Source organism: Elephas maximus, chromosome 12 (assembly GCF_024166365.1).
Source record: "Elephas maximus indicus isolate mEleMax1 chromosome 12, mEleMax1 primary haplotype, whole genome shotgun sequence".
NCBI lineage: Eukaryota > Metazoa > Chordata > Mammalia > Proboscidea > Elephantidae > Elephas > Elephas maximus.
In genome coordinates, this window is record NC_064830.1 from 82,366,314 (window position 1) to 82,390,687 (window position 24,374).

Sequence of the window (24,374 nt, forward strand, 5' to 3'; positions counted from 1 at the left end):
ATTGCCAGCAAGTTGATTTCAACTCATAGCAACCCTAGAGGACAAAGTAGAATTGTTCCATAGGGTTTCCAAAGTTGTAATCCTTATGGAAGATTAATCTTTCTCCCGTGCAGTGGCTAGTGGGTTCAAACTGCTGACCTTTGGTTAGGAGCCTAGTGCTTAACCACTCTGCCAGCAGGACTCCTTTAAGTGAAAGAAGCCAGACACAAAAGGCCACATATTGTATGATTCCGTCTAGAGGAAATGTCCAGAATAGACAGATCCATTGAGACAGAAAGTAGATTAGTGGCTGTCAGGTGCTAGGCATGGAGAGGAAGGAACAGGAATTGACTGCTCAGGGATATAGGGTTTCTTTTGGGGGTCTGAAAATGTTCTAAAATTGACTGTGGTGATAGTTACATAACTCTGAATATGCTAAGATACACTGAACTATACACGTTCATTGGGTGAATTTTTTGTTGTTGTTAGGTGCCATTGAGTCAGTTCCAACTCATAGCAATCCTACGTACAACAGAACGGAACACTGCCCGGTCCTGCGCCATCCTCTTGATCGTTGTTACTCTTGATCCCATTGTCGCAGCCACTGTGTCAATCCATCTCATTGAGGGTCTTCCTCTTTTTCCCTGACCCTCTACTTTGCCAAGCATGATGTCCTTCTCCAGGGACTGATCCCTTCTGATAATATGTCCAAAGTATGTGAGACGAAGTCTCACTATCCTTGCTTCTTAGGAGCATTCTGGCTGTATTTCTTCCAAGACAGATTTGTTTGTTCTTTTGGCAGTCCATGTATATTCAGTATTCTTCACCAGCACCATAGTTCAAAGGTGTCACTTCTTCAGTCTTCCTTATTTATTATCTAGCTTTCACTTGCATGTGAGGCAGTTTGAAAATACCATGGCTTGGGTCAGGCGCACCTTAGTCCTCAAGGCAACGTCTTTGCTTTTTAATAACTTTAAGGAGGTCTTTTGCAGCAGATTTGCCTTGACTGCTGCTTCCATGGGTGTTGATTGTGGATCCAAGTAAAATGAAGTCCTTTTATCCATTTATCATGATTGCTTATTGGTCTAGTTGTGAGGATCTTTGTTTTCTTTATGTTGAGGTGTAATCCATTCTGAAGGCTGTGCTCTTTGACCTTCATCAGTAAATGCTTTAAGTCTTCTTCACTATCAGCAAGCAAGGTTGTGTCATCTGCATAACACAGGTAGCTGATGAGTCTTTCTCCCATCCTGATGCCCCATTCTTCTTCATATAGTCCAGCTTCTTGGATTATTTGCTCAGCATGCAGATTGAATAGGTATGGTGAAAGGATACAACCCTGATGCACACCTTTCCTGACTTTAAACCACACAGTGTCCCCTTGTTCTGTTTGAACAACTGCCTCTTGATCTGTGTACAGGTTCCTTGTGAGCACAATTAAGTGCTCTGGAATTTTCATTCCGCACAATGTTATCGATAATTTTTTATGACCCACACAGTCAAATGCCTTTGCATAGTCAATAAAACTCAGGTAAACATCTTTCTGGTATTCTCTGCTTTTAGCCATGATCCGTCTGACATCAGCAAGGACATCCCTCATTCCACATCCTTTCGTGAATCCGGCTTGAATTTCTGGCAGTTCCCTGTCAATGTACTGCTACAACCGCTTTTGAATGATCTTCAGTGAAGTTTTACTTGTGTGTGATATTAAATATCATTTGATAATTTCTGCATTCTGTTGGATCATCTTCTTTGGAATAGGTATAGATATGGATCTCTTCCAGTCAGGTGACCAGGTAGCTGTCTTCCGAATTTCTTGGCATAGTGAGTAAGTACTTCTGGCGCTGCCTTGTTTTGTTGAAACATCTCAGTTGGTATTCTGTCAATTCCTGGAGTCTTGTTCTTCACCAGTATCTTCAGTGCAGCTTAGACTTCTTCCTTCATTACCATCAGTTCTTGATCATATTTTACCTCATGAAATGATTGAATGTTGACCAATTCTTTTTGGTACAGTGACTCTGTATTCCTTCCATCTTTTGATGCTTCCTGTGTCATTCAGTATTTTTCCCACAGTTTGTCGCACTGTGGGGGCTTGCGTGTTGCTGGAAACTATGCCACCGGTATTCGAATACCAACAGGGTCACCCATAGTGGACAAGTTTCAGCTTAGCTTCCAGACTAAGTCACACTAGGAAGAAGGGCCTGGTGGTCTACTTCTGAAAAAAATTAGCCAGTGAAAACCTTAGGAACAGCAGTAGAACATTGTCTGAGGTAGTGCCAGAAGATGAGTCCCTCAGGTTGGAAGGCACCCCGGAAGACGACTGGGGAAGAGCTTCCTCCTCAAAGTGGAGCCGATCTTAATGACGTGGATGGAGTCAAGCTTTTGGGACCTTCATTTGCTGATGTGGCACAACTCAAAATGAAAAGAAACAGCTGCAAACATCCGTTGATAATTGTAATGTGGAATATTTGAATTTAGGAAAATTGGAAATTGTCAGAAATGAAGTGGAATGTATATGATCAATAACCTAGGCGTTATTGAGCTGAAATGGACAGGCATTGGCCATTTTGTATCAGACAATCATATGGTTTACTATGCCAGCAATGACAAGTTGAAGAGGAATGGCTTTGCATATATCGTCAAAAAGAACATTTCAAGAACTATCCTTAGGTACAGCGGTGTCAGTGGTAGGATAATATTCATACATCTACAAGAAAGACCAGTTAATATGACTATTATTCAAATGTACATACCAACCACTAATGCCAAAGATGAGGAGATTAAAGGTTTTTATCAACTTCTGGAGTCTGAAATTTGTCAAACATGCAATCAGGATGCATTGATAATTACGGGTGATTGGAATTCAAAAGTTGGAAACAAAGAAGTATCAGTAGTTGGAAAATATAACCATGTAACAGAAACGATGCTGGAGGTCACATGTTAGAATTTTACAAGACCGGTGACTTCTTCATCGCAAACACCTTTTTCGAACAACATAAATGATGACTATACAACATGGACCTTGCCAGGTGAAATACACAGGAATCAGATTGACGAGGGACGATGGAAAATATCAATATCATCTGTCAGAATGAGGCCACGGACTGACTATGGAATAGATGGTCAGTTACTTGTATGCAAGTTCAAGTTGAAGCTGAAGAAAATTAGAACAAGTCCAAGAGAGCCAAAGTATTACCTTGTGTATATCCCACCTGAATTTAGAGACCACCTGAAGAATAGATTTGATGTGTTGAACACTAATGACTGAAAACCAGGTGAGTTTTGGAATGACATCAAAGACATTATATGGGAAGAAAGCAAGAGGCCATTAAAAAAGTCAGGAAAGAAGAAAAGACCAAACTAGATGTCAGAAGAGACTCTGAAACTTGCTCTTGGATGTCGAGTAGCTAAAGCGAATTGAAGAAATGATGAAGTGAAAGAACTGAACAGAAAACTTTCAAAGGGCAGCTCAAGAAGACAAAGTATTACAGTGACATCTGCAAAGACCTGGAGTTAGAAGACCAAAATGGAAGAATGTGCTTGGCATTTCTCAAGCTGAAAGAGCTGAGAAAATTCAAGCCTTGAGTAGCAACAGTGAAGGATTCTATGGGTGAATTGTATGCTATGTGAATTATATTTCAGTAAAGCTGTTAAATATTTAAGGTACTTAGAAATGACAAAGCAATAAATGGAGCTCATTTGTACACTTAGGAAACAAAATGGAATAGGATCAAAACTAGTGTCAAGTGACTATGCACTTCTGTCTTGAACCAGTATCTCAAGGATAACCAAATAAAAAAAACCAAACCCACTGCCGTTGAGTTGATTCTGACTCATAGTGACCCTGTAGGATGGAGTAGAACAGAGGGGTTTCCAAGGAGCACCTGGTGGATTCAAATTGCTGGTCTCTTGGTTAGCAGCCATAGATCCTAACCACTGCACCACCAGGGTTTCTGTCTCAAGGATATAATCCTTTGAAGCCATACTCTTGCCACCAGGGCCATTCATTTATATACACCTATCATGAGCATTCTGTCCCCTCTGGAGTCCAGAGAACTTTCACTGGCCCACTTATGCTCTTAGCACTCTGGTTTCTTCTCTTTCAAGTCTCCATTTACTTGATTGGAATCAATTGTCTTTGCATTGCCTCCCACTGAAGAGCTGTGTGTGCATTCTGAGTCATTAGGAAAAGTCAGTCTTTGTCAGAGGCTGCGGAGAAACTCTTCATCTGGCTCCATCAGGGGCCCCTTCTCCAGCCACATTTGCATTAGTTGACTTCTTACAGGGGTAGGTGGGTCTTTGACAGGAAGAGGTGGGAGGACTAGAAGGAGGAAGTCAGAGTATGTACAGGGTAGGGGTAGTCTGATTAAAGGCCTGGAGGGAAGAGAGAGCAAGGTGTGCTTGGTGTGGACACATTGCCCAGTGTAATTGCAGGACAGTAGGGACCAGAGTTGGGAGGGCCTTGAAAGCTTGTCAAAGGATTAAGGAAGTGGGTTTGATCAGAAGAGCCCAGGTTCATGTTCTGACCCGGGTTATGTACTTGCCCTGTGTCCAGGACTGAGGTTGGGCCAAAAATGGTCCCCGGCCTGGCGACCCCAAGGCTCTAGGATCCATGGGCGGGAGAGGGGGTGAGTGGTGATGTGATAGTTGGCCTAGGCCTTCAGGAAAGTCCTGGGCCCTTGGTGAAGCTCCCTTGAGCCAAGTTGGGTGGGTTGGCCCCTGTTCCTAGCATCGGGTTGCCCTTCTTCCTCTGCTAGGTGAGCTCCACCTGACTCCTTTACATGGCATCCTGCAGCTGCGACCCAGCTTCTCCTACCTGGATAAAGCCGATGCCAAGCACCGTGAGAGAGAGGCAGCCAATGAGGGTGAGCTCCAGACCCCCAGCACTGCTATTGCCTGTCTGTCTTCGTCTTGGCAGGACGGGTTGGTTGTGGGAAAAAGCAGTGAAGGGATTGATTGGTAGGGGGTGGTCCTGTACATAGTAGGATGTTTAGTGGTATCCCTGGCCTCCCCTCACTAGATACCAATAGCATTCTCTTCCCTGGTATGACCACCAAAATGTCTCCAGACATTGCCAAATATCCCTGAGTGGGGGAAATCACTCCTGGGTGAGAACCCCTGGTTTATGTGATTACCTTATGTCTAGAACGAGCATCCACAGACACCCCGTGCTGAGGCCCCCTGGTGAGTAGGGTTGAGAGTGGGGAGCTTGGGGCTTCACCAGTGGCTGCAAGCTAGGGACTTGTTTCTCTTGTAGCGGGAGACTCTTCGCAGGATGAGGCAGAAGAAGATGTGAAGCAGATCACGGTGAGCTCTGGCCCTAAAAGGGAGGGGCAGCCTGGGAGGAGCAGGGCCAGCTCTGTAGCTCAGCTGCCTGGAGACTGCTAGGGGTAGGGAGGGTCTCAGCAGGAAGTGGGCTTTGGGGGGAGGCAGTTAGTGAATGTCCATCCTTCTTAGAGCCTCCTTGTCGGGCACCTGGAGGGAATTGCCTACTCCTGCCCACCCTGGTTTGTTACTGCAGTAAGCAGGGTAACGGCCCTAGTCGGAGATTGGATCCTGGGGCTTGGCTGGAATTGCTTGGGAAGAGGAAGCCCCAGAGCACAGGGGACTCGCTGAACCCACAGGCATAGACTTACCAGAGCCAAGCCCCCTGTGAATTGAATGTGGAAGTCTGTCTTTTCAGTGGTGTGCGGATAGAGAGTTTCTATTTCAATACGCACCTGTTGCTGTTGAGTCAGTAATGACTCATAGTGACCCTATGGGACGGAGTAGAAATGCCCCGCGGGGTTTCCAAGGCTGTAATCTTTACAGAAGCGGACTGCCACATCTTTCTTTTAATAGTCTCTTCTTTATTTTAAAGATTATTAGAAGAATATTGATCTTCCATTCATAGTTTATAGTTTCCCCTACTGAAGCATATGGGCCCTGGGTGGCACAGTTGGCTTGTGCTCACTGTGAACCTAAAGTTTGGCTGTTCAAACCTACGCAGTGGCTCTTCGGAAGAAAGTCTTAGTGATCTGCTTCTGTAAAGATGACAGCCAAGAAAACCCTGTGGAGCAGTTCTACTCTGTAGTACACGGGGGTGCCGCGAGTCAGAATCAACTTGCCCACAGTAGGTTTGGTTTTTGGTACTTAAGCATATGTCGGTTAAAATAAATCTATTTAAAGAAAAATACTACACAAACACTGATGCCAGGTGGTACACAGTGTGGTTAAAGCTGTGAAGAATGTCCAAAATTGAACATGGGCCAGCGTTGGCATAACCGACGTGGGGGGCTTGGTCAGGTCCCGGCTGCTTGTCCTGGTTATCAGTAGCTTGCTAGATGACCTTAGATATTGCTCTTGTCCCGGGAACTGACTGGCCCTCATTTAACAAGACACTCTCAGGCCAATAAGCTTTGAAGACCCTTTTGGCTTTGGCATCCCAGGATTTGATAATCTGGCCAGAGCATCCACATAGGTCCCTTTCACAGGGGAGGCGATCTAGGGCTTGGGCCCTTTAGGGCTCTGTAAGTGACAGAAACCCAGATCAAACTGGCTTGAGCCAAAAATGGAACGTATTGGTTTAGTTACTGAAAAGTTAAAGGGTAGTTTTAGGCATGGCTGGATTCAGGCGTTCAGTTTCCAGGTCCTGTCTTCCTCAGTTGGCCTCTTTTTCAGGCAAGGTGTCTGCCCCAGTGGTAGAGAGAGAGAGTTGTCCCCAGCTCCAGCTTTCAAGACTTCTGGGGGGAAAGAAACTCATTACTTCCAACTGAAGTCTGGGGCTTAACTAACGCATTGGCTTGGCCAATCCTGAACCAGCCCCTGTAGCTAAGAGGACTTGATGCTCTGATTGGCCAGGGCTGAGTTATGTACCTACTTCTGTAGCTGGGAATGTGTATGTTACGTTGGATGGGGCTGGGGGTGGTTGCGGGGAGGAGGGGGTCAGTCTTTAGCTTCCCCTAAACTGAGGGAGAACTGGGAGTTTCCCAAAGGAAAATGGGGGTTGCTGTTAGCAGTGGAAGGGGAAATAGATTGGATGATGTGCAGGCAAGAGCAAGAGAAGCCTGCTCTCTGGCTTGAATCTTAAGGGAGGAGGTGAGGAGAGAGTCGGAGGGGCTGGCCCCAGACGTGGGGTTCTCTGATCTGATAGAGGCTGGGGCGGTAGCCTAGGAAGGGTCACAGGCCTGAGGGCATCAGCCCTCCCCTCCCGCCCCCAGGTGCGCTTCTCCCGGCCGGAGTCGGAGCAGGCCCGCCAGCGCCGAGTGCAGTCCTACGAGTTCCTGCAGAAGAAGCACGCGGAAGAGCCCTGGGTGCATCTACATTACTACGGCCTCAGGGTGAGCCGGGGCTCCCGCCCGCAGCCGACACGGGCCTCAGGATGGGGTCCTGAGCCTCAGTGCCCAGAAGCCGTTCCACGGGGCTGAATCATCTCACCTTTAACGTATATCAAATTCACCCGTAGCTGCTTGGTAATATCTCCCAGAGAGAACTGAAATACTGTGGGCAATTTGCCCGCCATTCCAGCGATTCCGCTTGGTGTGTGCCTCAGAGGGAGCGGGAGATGAGAGACGTGGCTGGGGGATTTCTGGCCCCCTCCCCTGAGCGTGAGCATCTTGGCTTGGAGTGGGCCTGCAGTTTGGTTATGTATTTTTCATGCAACGCGGGCCCTGAATGTGAGCCAGCGCTTTATCTGGTCCTCCACTGGAGAGCCAGCCATCTGCCATATGCCCCAGAGTGCTCAGTGTACCTTCCAAGGGTGATTTTTGCCATATACTTGGTTTCATCTCATGCATTGAGTTCAGAATCTAATCCTTGAAATTGCACACTGAGTGAGGAAAGCAATGGAATATTAGCTCTCGAAGGCTCCCCGACGTTTGTTTGAGGAGAAGCAACTCCTGATTTCTCTGGAACTTTCCTGGAAGAGGTTTGTGTTGCCAGTCAGGGTCAGACTGCTAGAAAGCTCTGCTGCTTCCTAGTGTGTGACCTCAGGCAAGTTACCTAACCCCTCTGTGCCTTGGTTTCCTTATCTGTAAAATGGGAATAATAATAGTACCTATCTCATCCAATTACTTTGAGAACAAAATGAGTTAGTATATATACACAGCCATTGGAGCAGAGCCTGGAACCTAATAGATGCCCAGTAAATGTTAGTGTTACTTTTATCATCCCTGTTAGTGTTCCCTCATTGCCGACAGGGCACCGAGTCCTGGGGTTCTGGGTTGCGTGGGTCATAAAGCCAGAAAGGGAATTGGCTGAGGCCACATCCGAGGCCTTGAATGTCATGCTCAGGAGGCTGGATGTGATGCTGTGGTCTTTGAGCAGGATGGTGGGGTGACTATGTGGAAGGCCATGCAGGGGGTGAGAACTGGGTGGTCTGGGTGGCAGAGGGGCCTTGGGGGTGGCCTGGGCCTGGGACATAGGCTGAGGCTCAGCCCTGCTCCTCCCTCCTCTTCCCCAACAGGATAGCCGTTCTGAGTACGAGCGCCAGTACCTGCTGTGCCAGGGTTCCAGTGGGGCTGAGAACACAGAGCTTGTCAAGTCGCCCAGGTGGGATCAGCCAGACCAGGGTGGGAGACAGGTGCTGGGCCCAGGCCCCAGCTCCCAAGCCTGACATTGACCCCTCCAGGAAGGTCTCTGGTGTAAGGACTCCTTCCTGGCCAGTCCTCCCTTGGGACTACGCTCCCTTCTCTAGTATGGAGGAGGGGTATAAAGGAGGGGAGATCCTTTGTCCTCTGGAGAAGGCCAGGGATGGGCATGGAAAGGGTGATCCCTGTCTTTCTGTGGGAGCTGTTCATCTTGTGAGTTTGGCCTCTGCTTCCCCTCCTCCAGCCCTTACCTGGGCTCTGTGAGGAGGCTTCAGCCTGCATACAGCTTGTATTCACAGGCGTGAGGCCTGTGTTCACGGGCAGGGGTGGAGCAGGATCAGAGCTCTTGGAGCCCCTGACCCCTGCCCTCTCCCCCACAGTGAGTACCTCATGATGCTGATGCCACCCAGCCAGGAGGAGGAGAAGTGAGTAGGGGTGGGCCGGACACCCCCTCCCTCCCCTGGCCCGGCCTGCTCTGACCCAGTCACCTTTGTTTTCAATAGAGACAAGCCCGTGGCCCCCAGCAATGTCCTGTCCATGGCCCAGCTGCGTACCCTGCCCCTGGCTGATCAAATCAAGATCCTGATGAAGAACGGTGGGTGGCCCCCTCTGCCCTCCTGGGCACCCAGCTTTACAGCTCTGTTCTGCTCTGGGAGGATGACGTACTACGACAGGCGCGGGCCCCACAGCTGTCTTCGCCACTCCCTGCTGTGTATGCTTGGGCAGGTCCCTAACCCTCTGAGCCCCACTGTGTTTATCCGTAAGGAGACTCAGGATTCAGAGACAGGAAGATCCTAAAGGGCTTAGTACAGAGTCTCAACGTGAACACAAGCCACGGTCATTTAGTGACGAAGCGTTGTCACTTGCACTGTTTCATGGTGCCCTCACCAGGCCGCACAGTAAGGACTGGTCTCTTGGAAGGGGGCTCCCTGCCGTGCCTGGGGCTGCCAGGGTGCGGAGCCTCTGGCTTCCTGTAGAGGGCTTGAGGCCTCCCCAGCATCCTTCTGCCCTGCCCAGTGCTCACTTGGGCTGGGGGCTTGGGAGGCTGGGAGGCAGCAGAGCGTAGTGATAAGCGATGTCCTGGGCTCCAGTCCTGGCTCTCCACTTATTAGCTGTGTCATCTTGGGTGAGTTTTGAAACTTTCTGGGCCTCAGTTTGGCCCTCTGTAAAATGGGAGTAATAATCGACTCTTCCTCATAAAGTAACCAAGGACTCAGTGAGATGCATGGTGCCTAGCATATAGTAAGCACCAAGTCAATGTCAGCCATTGGTATTATCAATGTCGTCACTGTGATTCACACTTGGGGTGTTGTGTGAGTTTGAAGCTATGCAGATTCTTGATTGGGAGAGGGTAGGACCCAGGCCCCTCTCGCCTTGTCTAATGTCTCCCGTGTCCGCCTCAGTGAAGGTCATGCCTTTTGCCAACTTGATGAGCCTACTAGGCCCCTCTGTCGACTCTGTGGCTGTTCTGCGTGGCATCCAGAAGGTGGCGATGTTAGTCCAAGGAAACTGGGTGGTGAAGAGGTAAGTTTGATCTGTAGCCTCTTTTAATGGGAGCGCTTAATCCATTGAGATTTAATGTAATTATTGATGTTTGGAGCCCTGGTGGCGCAGTAGGTGAGAGCTCGGCTCCTAGCTAAAAGGCCTCCGCAGTTCAAATCCACGTGCTGCTCCTTAGAAACCCTGTGGGGCATTGTCCTCTGTCCTGTAGGGTTGCTATGAGTCAGAATGGACTCGACAGCAATGGGTTTGGTTTTTTTGGACTGGTGTTTTGGGTTAAAATCTACAGTGCTATTTTGTTTGTCCTGCCTACGGTGTATTTCATATTTATTGTTGCCTTCTACTGAGTTGATTCTTTTTTATTACTCCATTTTTTCCCTCTACCTCATAAGTTATTCTCTTAACTCTTCTCGTAGTTATCTTGCAGATTTCAGCATGTGTTCATGACTTGTCGCAGTTTAATATTAATTGCTATTTTTGCCCCTTTCCAAGAAAATTCAAAGACCTTAGAATATTTTATACTTATCCTCCACATAACTCACATGCTGTTGTATTTGTGTACTTTAATTCTGTCTCCGTTTTAAGCCTTGCAATACATTGTATTGTCTAGTCAGTATTCTTTATTCATATATTTACCTTTTTATTTTGCTCATCATTCTTTTCTGCATTTTTGAGCATCTGTCTGGGATAATCTTCTGCTTAAGGAATGTTTAAGTGCATTCTGGGAATAGAGTTCTATATTGGCAATCATTTTCTTACAGCACATTGATATGACCTCATTGTAAGGTAGTCCCCAACTTAAGATGGAGTTCTGTTCTGATGACTCCATTGTAAGGCAGTCCTGACATAAACTGAATTCCTTTTTTTTTTTAATTTTCATTTTACTATTGTCAACATCTTTATAAACCTGGAATTGTTTTGCATAGTAAATCATAAAATTGAACATCTGTGAGTGAACATGTGAGAATGATAACATCCTAAGTGACACACTGCAACATATCACTAACGATAAGAGGACAAGAAAAAGGACAGTTCATGTTGAATACATTTTAAGTTGTAACTTGAATACGTCGTAAGTCGGGGACTGCCTGTATTCTGACTTACATTGTTTTTGCTGACAAGTCAACTGTCCATCTTACTCTTATTCCTTTGAAGATAATCTACCCTTTTTCCTTTTGATTGCTTTTAAGATTTTCTCTTTGTTTTGGTTTTCCAGAGTTTCATTAAGATATATCTAGGCGTGAATTGGGGTTCATAGTTCTTGAATTTGTGGCTTGATGTCTTTCATTAGTTTCTTTTCTCCTGGTATTCCTTCACTAGACTCAGTTTCAAGGGGAGAGAGGTTGTCTGTTTTGCTTCTTCCCTACCTTCCTGGTACCAGTAAAATTCCTGGCACCCAGTAAAATTCCTGGCATGGTCCAAAAACAAAAAACCAAACCCATTGCTGTCGAGTTGATTTTGACTCGTAGCGACCCTATAGGACAGAAAACTGCCTCACAGGGTTTCCAAGGAGTAGCTTGGCAGATTTGAACTACCGACCTTTTGGTTAGCAGCCAAGCTCTTAACCACTGTGCCACCAGGACCCTGGGTAAATACAGTGTGACTGTGTTTTATGTTTATTTGAATTATATTAATTTTAAATAGTATAATATACCCACTCAAACCCACTGCTGTCGAGTACGTTAATAAAGGCTCACTTTTGAGGTGTATTTTAATGTAGTATAAGGTGAGCAATCTCACAGAACATAGATTGTAACAAATTTAAAATCTTACAGAATGTGAATTGTACCAAATTTTTAAAAAGGAATTCGTTGTAAGAAGTCCACCATTTTAAAGTTGGTTGGCCAAGCAAATCGTAAAGTATATTTATGTTATTGCCACTTGGTGGCACCCTTTCACTGATTAACAAATGCCCAATATACTTGTCAGTACCTTGCAGCTGTTGTCTTGGGTTACACAGGTTTTTAACTGGGGAAGACCTTTGAGGTGGCCCATCACTCATTACGTGTGACTACCCCATGTAGATTTGTCCCATGACTGAGTGAAAGCTAGCAGGCTCCATCTCACTATACACCTGGGGACACTGGCTCAGAGAGGTAAAGGAGCCCACCCAAAGTCTTGCAGCAAGCTAGCCACAGAGCTGGGGTTACAACTTGAGATTTGTGAACCAAGTCTGGGCTCTCTGCATGTGCCCCTGGTGGTGTGTAGTGTAGTCTGTCACTGGGACTTGCTGCTCAGTGTCTGTTGGCCACACCAGAGGCTTGTGGGTAATGGTCTTTCGTGTTCTGTGAGAAGATAACAAAGCTCCACTTGGTCATTCAGCCAGTACCTCTCGATTGTTTTGTGCCAGGCACTGTACAGTCATTCAGACACTGCCCCTGTCCCCCAGAAACCATGGCAGTTGAGCACATTGAACACAGAGATCCAGGGCACAGACCACATTCATTCACCCCACACCTAGCGATACCTTCTCAGTGTGGCAGCCAAGTGTCGAGAACACAGTGTTAAACAGCACAGGCAAAGTCTCTGCCCCCGGAAAACATTTACAGTGTCATTGGTTAGGGTTGGAGGAGGGGTAGACAGGGAGCTCAGCCTTGAAGGATGACCAGTAGTTGGCTGCAGGTAGGTTTGAAGAGGGGAGCAGGGAGAGCCTTCCAGCAGAAGAATAAAGGGACCCCTGGGTGTGGCATGTGGTATTGCTTAGCCGTGGGGTCTGTGACTGGAGCTGGGGGTCAGGGTTATGTCGGGAAGACTCTCGTATGCCCCAGAACCCTGCTTATTTGCCTCTGGATCTTTTCCCCCTGAAGTTCTCTGAGCCTTGAGTGGTGCTGTCTTCTCTCCAAACGCTTACACTCCTGGGCTCCTTGAGTGGAGACTGAGACTGTGAGCCCAGAGGGGAGGAGTTGGAGGGAGCTGAGGGCAGAACTGACCCACTGCCCCCCACTTTCGTTGGCAGTGACATTCTGTACCCCAGAGACTCCTCGAGCCCACACAGTGGCGTGCCTGCTGAGGTACTCTGCCGGGGTCGAGACTTTGTGGTAAGTACTTGGGCTCTCTGGCCCCAGCAGCGCGCAGCCGGTACTCAGGCAGAGGGCAGGCATGTGTGAGGCAGGCTTGTGCCGGTGGCCGCTGGTTTTGCGCCTTCTCCTTCCTCGGGTTCCTGGATCTGAGGCGTCGTAAGGCCCTTTGAGTTCCTCTAGCTCAGAGACTGCAGACTGGAGGCCTGTGGGAGGAGTCTGGCCAAGGAACATGTTTTATTTGAGTGGCATTTGAAAGTGTTGCCTTGGTTGTCGAGTTTTACAAGTCACAATCATGATACAAACCAGATTTCCAGTTTATCTTGAGTAACCGACAGTCGGACACTGCTGGGCTTGCTTTCCCGAACGACACCAGCCTTCTTAGTTCACCCAGCCCCTGGTGCGTTCTGCTTCCCTCCTGCTTCCTCCCTGCCTGGTTGCTGCGGACATCTGAGTGGGTGAATCCTGAGCTCCTCACAGTAGTCCTGGGAGGTGTTGGGAACACAGCGGTGAATAAGATAGGCAAGGCATCCCCTGCCCCGGGGAGCTTTTGTGGTTGAGGTGGGGGTGAGGGTGAGGTGGGGTGGGTGGCCATTCCCTGGAGGAGACAATCTGGAGCTCCATTTCTCAAGAGAAAATGGAGGCTGAGGTGAAGTGACTGCCCCAGAGTGAGTAAGCTGGAGCCAGCGCCCAGCCCAGGTCTGCCTGATGTCCAGGCCCACAGAGGACGTAAGTCAGGGCCAGGCCCAGCCCAGGTCTGCCTGATGCATAGGCCCACAGAGGACGTAAGGCAGGGCCAGGTCCAGCCCAGGTCTGCCTGATGCCCAGGCCCAGGTGCTGACTACCGCTCTGCACCCTTATCCCAGTTCCCAAGGACACCCCTGTGGGTTTGGGGCCAGTCTCATCTCTGTCCCCCTAGAAACATGCTTGCTTTTCTCTCTCAGATGTGGAAGTTCACGCAGAGCCGCTGGGTGGTGAGGAAAGAGGTGGCAACGGTAACTAAAGTAAGTGGTGTTCCTTCTGACGTGAGGCTGGCCCGGCCTGGGGGAGCCAGGTGAGCCAGGTGCTGCCTGTGGGGCTGGGCGGTGCTCTCAGACTGGCTCCTGCCCTCCCTGCAGCTCTGCACAGAGGATGTGAAGGACTTTCTGGAGCACATGGCCGTGGTGAGGATCAACAAAGGCTGGGAGTTCATCCTGCCTTACGACGGGGAGTTCATCAAGAAGCACCCGGATGTGGTCCAGCGGCAGCACATGCTGTGGACCGGCATCCAGGCCAAGTAAGAGCAGGCTGGGTGGGATGAGGGGCAGCTAGGCTGACGGGTACCAGGAGGACAGGCTGGCTGGGTCTGGGGCAGTGGAGGCACGTCCGGAGCCTAGGAGTCTCACTCCCCCTTCCTCCACCCAACCTGGCACAACACTTGTGCAGTCGTTCTCTGGTAGTCAGAGCTGACATGTGAGGTGAAGTCTGTTGGCCTGTCTGTTCTGAGGAGCTGGGAGGAGAGGCAGGACGTGAAGGAGAGAGAAGAAGGGCATTTGGGGGCAAGAGCCTGAGCTCGTGCGGCCCAAGGCAGGCTAGAAAGAGAGAGACTAAGGAAAGGAGAGATGCGTCACCCCTCTGACCCCTGGGGGGCTGAGTGGAAGTGGGCCCTGTGAGGAGAGACCCTCACTGCTGGGAGGAGGGACTGGCAGGTGTCTTCAGTGACCAGGATGTCCTGGGGCTTACAGGGAATGCTTCTTTTTTGAGGGAGAGGATGGTGAAGATGTGGCTTAAAATTACATGGGTTTATCTTTCTTTTTAGATTAGAAAAAGTTTATAATCTTGTAAAGGAAACCATGCCAAAGAAGCCAGATGGACAATCAGGTGTGTGAGAGCCTTCAGGGCTGGGCAGGCCCCTAACCTGGGCCCTGGCTCTGCAAGGGCACGCCAGAGCTTGGGCCTGGAGATGGTGACATGTGGGTCACTCTTTCCCACCCTTTCTGTGCCTGCTTCCCTGCCACTCACAGACCTCAGCTGAAGGCATCTCCAGCAGCAAAGCTTCAGCCTCAGAGGCTGAGGGCTTGGCTCCTGCAGATCGTGTCTGGAGACCTACTGGCCAGCTTGGGTCAGCAGGAGGCAGTGGGGTGGGAGGACGTGCTGGCAGGACCTCAGCAGGATCCCACCCTCACTTGAATGTGGGAATTTATGTTTTCCCAGTTTCTGGTTCTTCCCTTATTATCGGGGTAGCTTATCCCCCTGAATAACGTGGGGTGAAAGGCAGGGATGGGTACTTGCTTCACCCCAGCTGGCCTGTGTTGTTCCTGCCTGGGAGATGGGGGGATGGTCCCCAGGGCAGAGGGACCTTGGGCCTTGGCCTTCAGACCCTTGGCAGCAGGGGTCTCTGAGCAGCGCTGTCCCTCTCCCCACAGTGCCTGCTGGGCTGGTCTCTGGAGATCAGCGGGTCCAAGTTGCCAAAACCAAGGCCCAGCAGAACCACGCACTGCTGGAACGGGAGCTGCAGCGCAGGAAGGAGCAGATGCAGGCGCCCACCGTCCTGCCTGCTGTGCGGATCAAGGAGGAGCCCATGAGTGAGGAGGGGGAGGAGGAGGAGGAAGAGCAGGAAGCAGAGGAGGAAGAGGAGCCCATGGACATTTCCCCCAGCGGTGGCCTCAACAGCAGGCTGGCCAATGGGCTGCCTGCTGGGCGGGCAGCGGGTGGGGACAGCTTCAACGGGCACCCGCCCCCAGGGAGTGCCAACAACCCTGTGGCCCGGGAACTGAGAGCCTTCGTGCAGGCCACCTTCCAGAGACAGTTTGTGCTCACGCTGAGCGAACTCAAGCGCCTCTTTAACCTGCACCTGGCCAGCCTCCCGCCGGGCCACACGCTGTTCAGTGGCATCTCTGATCGCATGCTGCAGGACACGGTGCTGGCTGCCGGGTGCAAGCAGATACTGGTGCCTGTAAGTAGAGTCTGCGCCTGCCAGGCTACCAGCAGCCCCTCAGCAGGGCCCCCTGGCACACAGCACCTTTCCTGGCTGGAGGTCTGGTAACCTCTGAGGTGGCCTGGGCCCTGGCCGCTTTGGGGAAAGCCGCCATGTGGAGGCTGCAGGGGACATGAGGACTTTAGAGGGTCATCGACCCTGGTTTGAATCTTGGCTCTCATGTGGTAGCTGTGTGACCTTGGGCATGTCAGCCTCTCTGGGCCTCTGTATCCTCATCGGAAGTGGCGACTGTTAGTTTTTGCATTGTAGGGTTTTTGGGAGGGCTGAATGAGGTGTCTCAAGGCCCGTACATGCTGCTGGGCCTAGAGCAGGGCCTCAGGAGTCACAGGCTCCCTTTCCTGGCTTCTCATCCCTCTGCTCCTGATGGCACCTCACCTACTCCTGTCAGCTTTGACGTTTTTCAGAATGATTTCATTTCTGGTATCATTTGCTCCTCTCTGCAACCTGCAGATGATGAAACAGATTTGGCGAGGTGAAGTGAACTTGTCCAAAGGTCACGTACCCAGGAAATGATAGAGCTGGAACGCGAGCTTTGGTATAGTGAGTCCAAGTCTCAAACTCTTTCTGCTGCAACTTGGATGAGCTGAACCTTTGACCAGCACCTGCATCAAAACCCCCAGCATGTGCCTGGTCTTGGCAGGCCTCCGTGTCTTTAGAGCTAGTGACCAGCACAGACGCTGTGGCCTCTCAGTTAGCATTGTGTTGAGGTGATACTCAGCATGTGTTGAGGTGAAGAGCCGGGCCGTAGCCTAAAGAAGGCTGTTCTGGTCATTCTCTTCTGTTCCAGGCTCTGCCCTGACCTGGCAGCAGATGGGTGCAGTGGAGCTGTGGCTTTCTCTTAACAAGGGATGCTGACGTTTCCAGTGCCAAGGCCAGAAGCACCTGCAGTCGTGGGTTATGCCCTGAGACCGAGGCCCGTCCCTATCTACGTGAGAACAGAAACTAGGACAAGAGGCTCTGGGCCTCAGGCTGGCCAGGCTGTCTCAGGGGACATGGCCCTCATGGCAGGCCCTCCTGGCAGGGAACCTCCTTGGTGAGGTCTCCTACAGAAGCTGCTAGGCCCTGGGACTCCTATTTGGAGCTGCCCTTGCCCACTCAACAAACAGGTCCACTGATCTTCAGGGTTGCCAAGTAAGAGAGGGAAGGTTGTCCTGGCCTGCTGGAGTAGCAGAAGGTGAGGGGAGATGAGGCGGCTGCCCTCAGGTTTCCCCTGGGGCTCCTCTTGCCATACTGCTTCTTGGTAGAGCTGGAGCCTGAGGGAGACCCCGTGGCCCTCTGGAGCTCTCATTGACCTCCCTCCCCATGACCCTGCTATGGGGGCAGTCTCCGAGCTGGAGGAGATGCAGTCTCTCTATTGCCCCCTCATGATTTTACAAATGAGAACCATGAGGCCCAGGGAAAGGGAGGAGATTCGCAAAGACTTGAGTTTAGCTCCTGGTTCTGCTATTTCTTAGCTGTGTGACCGTGGACAGTAAGTAAACCTTTGTGAACCTAGTTTTCCTTATAGAGAATAGGCAGCTTTCTTCTTCCCAGGTTTCTCATGATCCCATGAGATTGTGGATCTAAAGCCCCACGTAGTGGTGACTGTAATTGTTCCTTGTGTTGTGGAGCCAAGCCTGGAACCCACTGGACCAGGTACTCCTTCGTCTGGTACCCAGAGCCGGTGCCACCTTTTTCCTGGCCCACCTTTGGACCCTGCTGAACCAAGTGGCATAGATTGCTTGAGAGTCAGGCAGGGCCTTTGACCTACAATGACTTGGGTCATTGCTTGAAAGGGTACCCTAAGGAGTTATGAGGGAAGAGGCACTTCTCAGGATATACTTGAGGGTTGACATCTTAGAGTAGGTGGGCACTGAGTGTTAAGGCAGAGAACTGAGCTAATGGGAAAAACAACCCACCTTCCCCAGCTTTCCTAGCACAGCTTTGGGCTCCTAGCTAGGCATTTTCACACCCCTTCTTTCACTGAAGCCCTGTAAAGCCATGGTGGGGTGTGGCTGGTCGCCCCATGGGAAGGATGAGGAAACAGACTCAGGTGTTATGGCTGCCCAAGGTCCCACAACTAGTGAATGACAGGAGCTGGGACTGGAACCCAATTTCCCGGGATTGGGCTGGTACAGACCGGGAGGGCGGGGAGGAGGGCAGGGCAGGCTGGGCGAACCCATGAGGTGAAGACAAAGGACCAACTCACACCTGGGCCTTGGTTAGTTTCCCCCACAGACTGCTGCTTCCCCAGATGAGCAGAAGGTGTTTGCCCTCTGGGAGTCTGGAGACATGAGCGATCAGGTAAGGTGACCTTTGCTGCCATCAGCCCTGAGCTGGAAGGTTTACCTGGGGGGGGGGGGAGTGCGGCCTTTGGAGGGACACCACCCAGAGTGCAGTGATACACATTGCAGATTTTCTAGCCCCTCCCAATTTACAATATTCTGGCTCAGAGTCTGTCAAAATCGGCTGAGGCATTCAAGCCTAAATCAGTGGTTCCCAGATGCTGGTCTGAAGTGGCTACATCAGAATCACTTTTTTTTTTTTTTAAGAGTTTAGGTTTTTATTGAGCATGTTACAAAAGGGGTTTAGTCAGAAAGATCAAAGGCCGTGTCATCAGATTCCTCAGGTTCTTTGCTTCCACTGTCTTCTCCTTAGCTGGGGCAGCAGCGGTGGAGGGGTGGGCCTCCCACTGGGGCAGGTCCACCAGCCCCTACATTACAGATGATGCTGCCCATGTTGACATTGGCCAGGGCTTTTGCACACCAGCCAGGCCAGAAGGGTTCAACATGTACACCAGCTGCTTTAATGAGGGCGTTGGTCTTACCCTCTGAGATGGTCGCCTCACCGTCGGGCAGGATGAGGGCTGAGGAGATGAACAGCTCGGAGGCCGTGGTGTGGGCGGCTACCAGGCACCGTGCTGCGGGCCTTACCCCATTGTGGCTTTACCTTCCTGGGAAGAACTGAGCACCCTAGCGGCAGCTGAGGAAAGGGGTCACGATCACCTTTTTAATATAGATTCCAAGGACCAAGACCAAAAACCCAAACCCATTGCTGTAGAGTTGATTCTGAATCATAGCAACCCTAGAGGACAGTAGAAATGCCCCACAGGGCTTCCAAGGCTGTCATCGTTAGGGAAGCAGACCGCCACACCTTTCTCCTGTGAAGCCGCTGGTGTTCTGACCACCAGCCTTTCAGTTAACAGCCGAGTGCTTAACCACAGTGCCACCAGGGCTCTTTAGTCTAAGGACTAACTCCAGAAATTCAGTGCAGTTCAGTAGGTATGGGGTAGTGTACTAGATGCTTAATTCCATAAAATGCTTTCTGGACGATTCTAATGCCCAGCTGGCTAAGGAGCCAGTGGTGAACCTATTGCTCAGGTGGCCTTTTGGAGCAGGAATCAAAAGGGTTCCTCATCAGATTTCAGGTCTTGATTTTTTTAGGTTAGAGAAATGGGTCATTTTGCCTCTAGGCACACCCTAGCAGGAATGAGTCACAGGTTTCTGGTCAACAGAAATATGAATTAAACTAGCAGCTGGCTGGGCTTGTCATAGACCTCAAGGTCTAGAAGTTTCCCTTAAATCCTGAACTTGCCTAAACTTTAAAAATTAGGATTTGACTGCTAAAACTCCAATCACTCTGTTGTTGTTCAGGTCCTAAGGTGGTGAGAGAAAAGGGGCTAAGCAGAAGCCCATGCTGGGTTCTTTGTCTCCTTTTATCTCTTGGAAGGGAACTGACTATGTGGCTGAGGAGAAGCGGGGAGATTTTTTCCCCTGCCCTACGCTGTGATGTGCTGTCGAACCCCAGAGCAGCTTTGAACTGATCTCCCGTGTGCTTTGGGCCAAATAGGTGACTTCTGGGGTTTCCACTCCTGAAATACTCTGAAAATTAAAAAAAAAGTGATAAATGTGCTTTTAAAAAAAATCAAATAGGACTGAAAGCTTAATGGGAAACATTCATCTCTTGTCCTGCCTGATCCCAGATTCTCGCTCCTCAGAGGCAATCTCTTTTTAACTACCTGAGGAAGGTACCACTAAAAAAGTTACCTTCGTTTTTTTTTTTTAAATATAAAATGTATTTATACTGTTGATATATCAATTTGACATTATCTGTGGGCTTTCTGTGGTGTGGGGTGAGGATTTTATAGCTCTCAACTGTGTTGGGAGAAGGAGCTCTGGTGGCTGAGTGGTAAAGCGCTCAGCTACTAACCCAAAGGTTGGCAGTTCGAACCCACCAGCCACTCCATGGGAGAAAGATGTTGCAGTCTGCTTCAACAGCCTTGGAAACCCGATGGGGCACTTCTGCCCTGTCCTGCGGGGTCACTATGAGTTGGAATTGACTTGACGGCAATGGGTTTGGTTTGTTGTTTTATGTTGGGAGAATGTAGAGGGGGGTATGGGATATGTTGTCAATATTTTTAGTTAAACCAGTTACCACCGTTTATAGTATACATGACTAGAAATCTGTTCATTACAGACCCAGATATTAATAGTATGTACTGTGATCACATTTCTTTTTTATACTACCAGTTTTCACTTGCCTAATTTTCTGAATACACGTACATACTGCCAGTGACATCTTTCTAGAGGCTGAGGCCCTGGAAGCCTCTCCCTCTGCCTCCTGCTTCTCCAGTGTGAACTGGCTCTTCTCTGTGCCTGTTGCTGGCTTGCTGAGTCTTGTATCTTCCTCCCTGCTTCGCTTTATCTTGTCAGGGGGTGGAGGCGTTGTCTGGATTCTTTCATGTCTTAAAATGGCTTTCTTTTTTTCCTCAGGTGTTATTATTTGGAACTAGAGTTTTAGGGGGCAAATTATGTTCCCTCTGACTTTAGGATAATTTCTCTGTTGGATCCACTCTTTCGGAGTTGTTGAAATTCGATGACAGTTTGTTTCTTGGTATTTTAAATTTGACTTACAGCCTTTTCTTTACTACAAACTAAGGTTTTTTCCCCCCTTATTCTGTACATTAGTGCAATTTCAGATGTGCCCTGGTGTTGGTCATTATTTTACTGGTCAGTTAGGTCGTCTTCCTTAAAGAATTCTGTTATAGATTTGATAATGTATCCTTTTTTCCTTGTTCTTTTGGAATCTTTATGTCAGATATTGCCATATTAATGTTTTCTCTCATTGAATGCCTTTTCTGCCTTTGGGGAGATTGCAACTATCTTTCATCCTTCCTACTGAATTTTTATTTGGGGGAGTAATGCTTTTCATAGCATACTGTTTCTTGGATGCCATGTCATGTTTGTATATCACAACTTTAAGCCAGTTGTGACACTTGCTCACTTCTCATCCCTTCCCCTTTATTTTTACTGTTGTAAAAAATACGTATACCATGTATTGTGTCTTCCCCTGCCTACTAAATCAGTTCTTCACACCTGCTTTTTGTCATGCAAAAATGTCTTAGCTGCTCATCCTCTGATATCCTTTCACGTGTTCTTCTCTCGTGGGCATATGCTTTTATTCCTATACGTCATTTTATTTGCGTTTGGAGAGAGATGGCCAAACTTGTTCATCTTTAACCAGAAGTCTTAGGCAAGGACTTTTATCATAGACTGCATTGTGGGGTTAGGCCCAAGCTTTGGGTTTCTTATTTGGGGGTGTTTCTCTTTGAGGTGGCTATTCCCAATAATAACATGTTTTTGCTACTAAAGCATCGACAGGTTTTGCTTGAAATTTTTTCCAAAAATTACCGAGTGCGCCGGAACATGATCCAGTCTCGATTGACTCAAGAATGTGGAGAAGATCTGAGTAAACAGGAAGTGGATAAAGTGCTAAAGGTACATCTGTTTTGTGCATAATAATATCCAAAGGCTCTGGGCTTCTGCTCTGACCATTAAGAACAAGTGTATTGAAAGGCCCCTGGTCAGGTGTCTTCCTGCAGCCAATCGTGTCTTCATCAACTGACACTCCTTGGCATTGGTGTGGTGGGCATGTGCAAGATGTAGACCCCCATCTTCAAACAGTATAGTCTGGTGGGCCATCATCCTCATCCTTTAAAGAATTGACAGGGCTTACATTAGAATCCTGACTCCACTCCCCCTTGAATTTTGTACCACATTCATGATTTTTGCCAGAGCCACACTTGTACTGCTTAAGTTCTTCTTTTTTTTTATTTTTTTTATTGTGCTTTAGGTGAAAGTTTACAGCTCAAGTTAGTTTCTCATATGAAAATTTATACACCCATTGTTATGTGACCCTAGTTGCTGTCCCTATAATGTGACAGCACACTCCCCCTTTCCACCCTGGATTTCCTGTGTCCATTCAACCAGCTCCTGTCCCTTTCTGCTTTCTCATCCCACCTCCGGACAGGAGCTCCCCATTTAGTTTCATGTATCTACTTGAGCTAAGAAGCACTCTCTTTACAAGTATCATTTTATGTCTTATAGTCCAGTCTAATCTTTGTCTGAAGAGTTGGCTTCGGGAATGGTTTTAGTTCAGAGTTGACAGAGAGTCTGGGGGCCATGTCTTCTGGGGTTCCTGTAGTCCCAGTCAGACCGTTACATCTGATCTTTTTACTAGAATTTGAATTCTGCGCCCCACTTTTCTCCTGCTCCGTCAGGGACTCTTTGTTGTGTTCCCTGTCAGGGCGATCATTGGTGGTAGCCAGGCACCATCTAGTTTTTCTGGTCTCAGGCTGATGGAGTCTCTGGTTTATGTGGCCCTTTTGTCTCTTGGGCTAATATTTTCCTTGTGTCTTTGGTATTCTTCTTTCTCCTTTGCTCCAGGTGGGCTGGGATCAATTGATGCATCTTAGATGGTTGCTCGCTAGCATTTAAGACCCCAGACGCCACTCACCAAAGTGGGTTGCAGAACATTTTCTTAATCAGCTTTGTTATGCCAGTTGACCTAGATGTCCCCCAAAACCATGGTCCCCAGACCCCCGCCCCTGCTACTCTGTCCCGCAAAGTGGTTGTGTTCAGGAAACTTCTTAGCTTTTGGTTTAGTCCAGTTGTGTTGACTTCCCCTGTATTGTGTGTTGTCCTTCCCCTCACCTAAGATAATTCTTGTCTACTGTGTAATTAATGAATTCCCCTCTCCCTTCCTCTCCGCCCTCGTAACTATCAAAGAATGTTTTCTTCTGTGTTTAAACCTTTTCTTGAGTTCTTATGATAGTGGTCTCATACAATATTTGTCCTCTTGCAACTGACTAATTTCACTCAGCCTAATGCCTTCCAGATTCATTCATGTTATGAGGTGTTTCACAGATTCATCGACATTCTTTATCATTGCATAGTATTCCATTGTGTGAATATGCCATAATTTGTTTATCCATTCGTCTGTTGATAGGCACCTAGGTTGTTTCCATCTTTTTGCTGCTGTGAACAATGCTGCAGTGAACATGTGTATGCATATATCTATTTGTGTAATGGCTTTTATTTCTCTACGATATATTCCAAGGAGTGGGATTGCTGGATTGTATGGTATTTCTATTTCTAGCTTTTTAAGGGAGTGTCAAATCGATTTCCAAAGTGGTTGTACCATTTGACATTCCCACCAGCAGTGTATAAGTGTTCCAGTCTCCCCACAACCTCTCCAACATTTATTATTTTGTGTTTTTTGGATTAGTGCTAGCCTTGTTGGGGTGAGATGGCATCTCATTGTAGTTTTGATTTGCATTTCTCTAATGGCTAATGATGTGAGCATTTCCTTCTTTAATGAAGTACCTCTTCATATCCTTTGCCCATTTTTTAATTGGGTTGTCTTTTTGTTGTTGAGGTTTTGCAGTATCTTGTAGAAATTAGACCCTGATCGGATATGTCATACCCCCAAATTTTTCCCACTCTGTAGGTTGTCTTTGTACTCTTTTGGTGGAGTCTTTTGATGAGCATAAGTGTTTGATTTTTAGAAACTCCCAGTTAGTTTCTCTGCTGGTGTTTGTGCATTGTTCGTTATAGTTTATATTCTATTTATGCCATGTATCAGGGCTCCAAGTGTTGTTCCTATTTTTCTTCCATGATCTTGATTATTTTCGGGTTATATTTAGGCCTTTGATCCATTTTGAGTTAGTTTTATGTATGGTGTGAGGTATGGGTCTTATTTCATTTTTTTGCAGATGAATATCCAGTTATGCCAGCACCATTTGTTAAAGAGACTGTCTTTTCCCCATTTAGCAGACTTTGGGCCTTTGTCAAATATCAGCTGCTCATAGGTGGATGAATTTATGTCTAGATTCTCAATTCTGTTCCATTGGTCTATGTTTCTGTTCTTTGTACTACTTACTTTCAGTAGAATTAAATTTAGTTTAAAAAAGGAATAATACTTGTCTGATATATGAAAAGTACATAATAAGTGTACTACTTATAATGCTTTTTGAACTGACTGATACAAATACCATATTTTCAGAAACGTTGGAATAAA

The 24,374-nt window shown here is 48.2% G+C and overlaps 1 protein-coding gene across 2 annotated transcripts in view; it reads left to right on the forward strand.

The window, feature by feature from the left end:
• Positions 1 to 24,374, forward strand: part of POLR3E (RNA polymerase III subunit E) — a 47,181-nt gene that overhangs the window by 20,482 nt on the left and 2,325 nt on the right. The window contains exons 7-20 of one of the 2 annotated variants that reach the window (XM_049904363.1): positions 4,734 to 4,841; positions 5,234 to 5,283; positions 7,176 to 7,295; positions 8,420 to 8,505; positions 8,924 to 8,968; positions 9,047 to 9,138; positions 9,947 to 10,067; positions 13,000 to 13,081; positions 14,005 to 14,064; positions 14,179 to 14,336; positions 14,859 to 14,920; positions 15,466 to 15,995; positions 18,243 to 18,320; positions 21,668 to 21,793. In XM_049904363.1, the coding sequence (XP_049760320.1) occupies positions 4,734 to 4,841; positions 5,234 to 5,283; positions 7,176 to 7,295; positions 8,420 to 8,505; positions 8,924 to 8,968; positions 9,047 to 9,138; positions 9,947 to 10,067; positions 13,000 to 13,081; positions 14,005 to 14,064; positions 14,179 to 14,336; positions 14,859 to 14,920; positions 15,466 to 15,995; positions 18,243 to 18,320; positions 21,668 to 21,793 (1,718 nt within the window). Of the gene's footprint in view, positions 1 to 4,733; positions 4,842 to 5,233; positions 5,284 to 7,175; positions 7,296 to 8,419; positions 8,506 to 8,923; positions 8,969 to 9,046; positions 9,139 to 9,946; positions 10,068 to 12,999; positions 13,082 to 14,004; positions 14,065 to 14,178; positions 14,337 to 14,858; positions 14,921 to 15,465; positions 15,996 to 16,824; positions 18,337 to 21,667; positions 21,794 to 24,374 lie in introns of those variants that run through there. The other variant, XM_049904364.1, reaches the window with a different exon arrangement.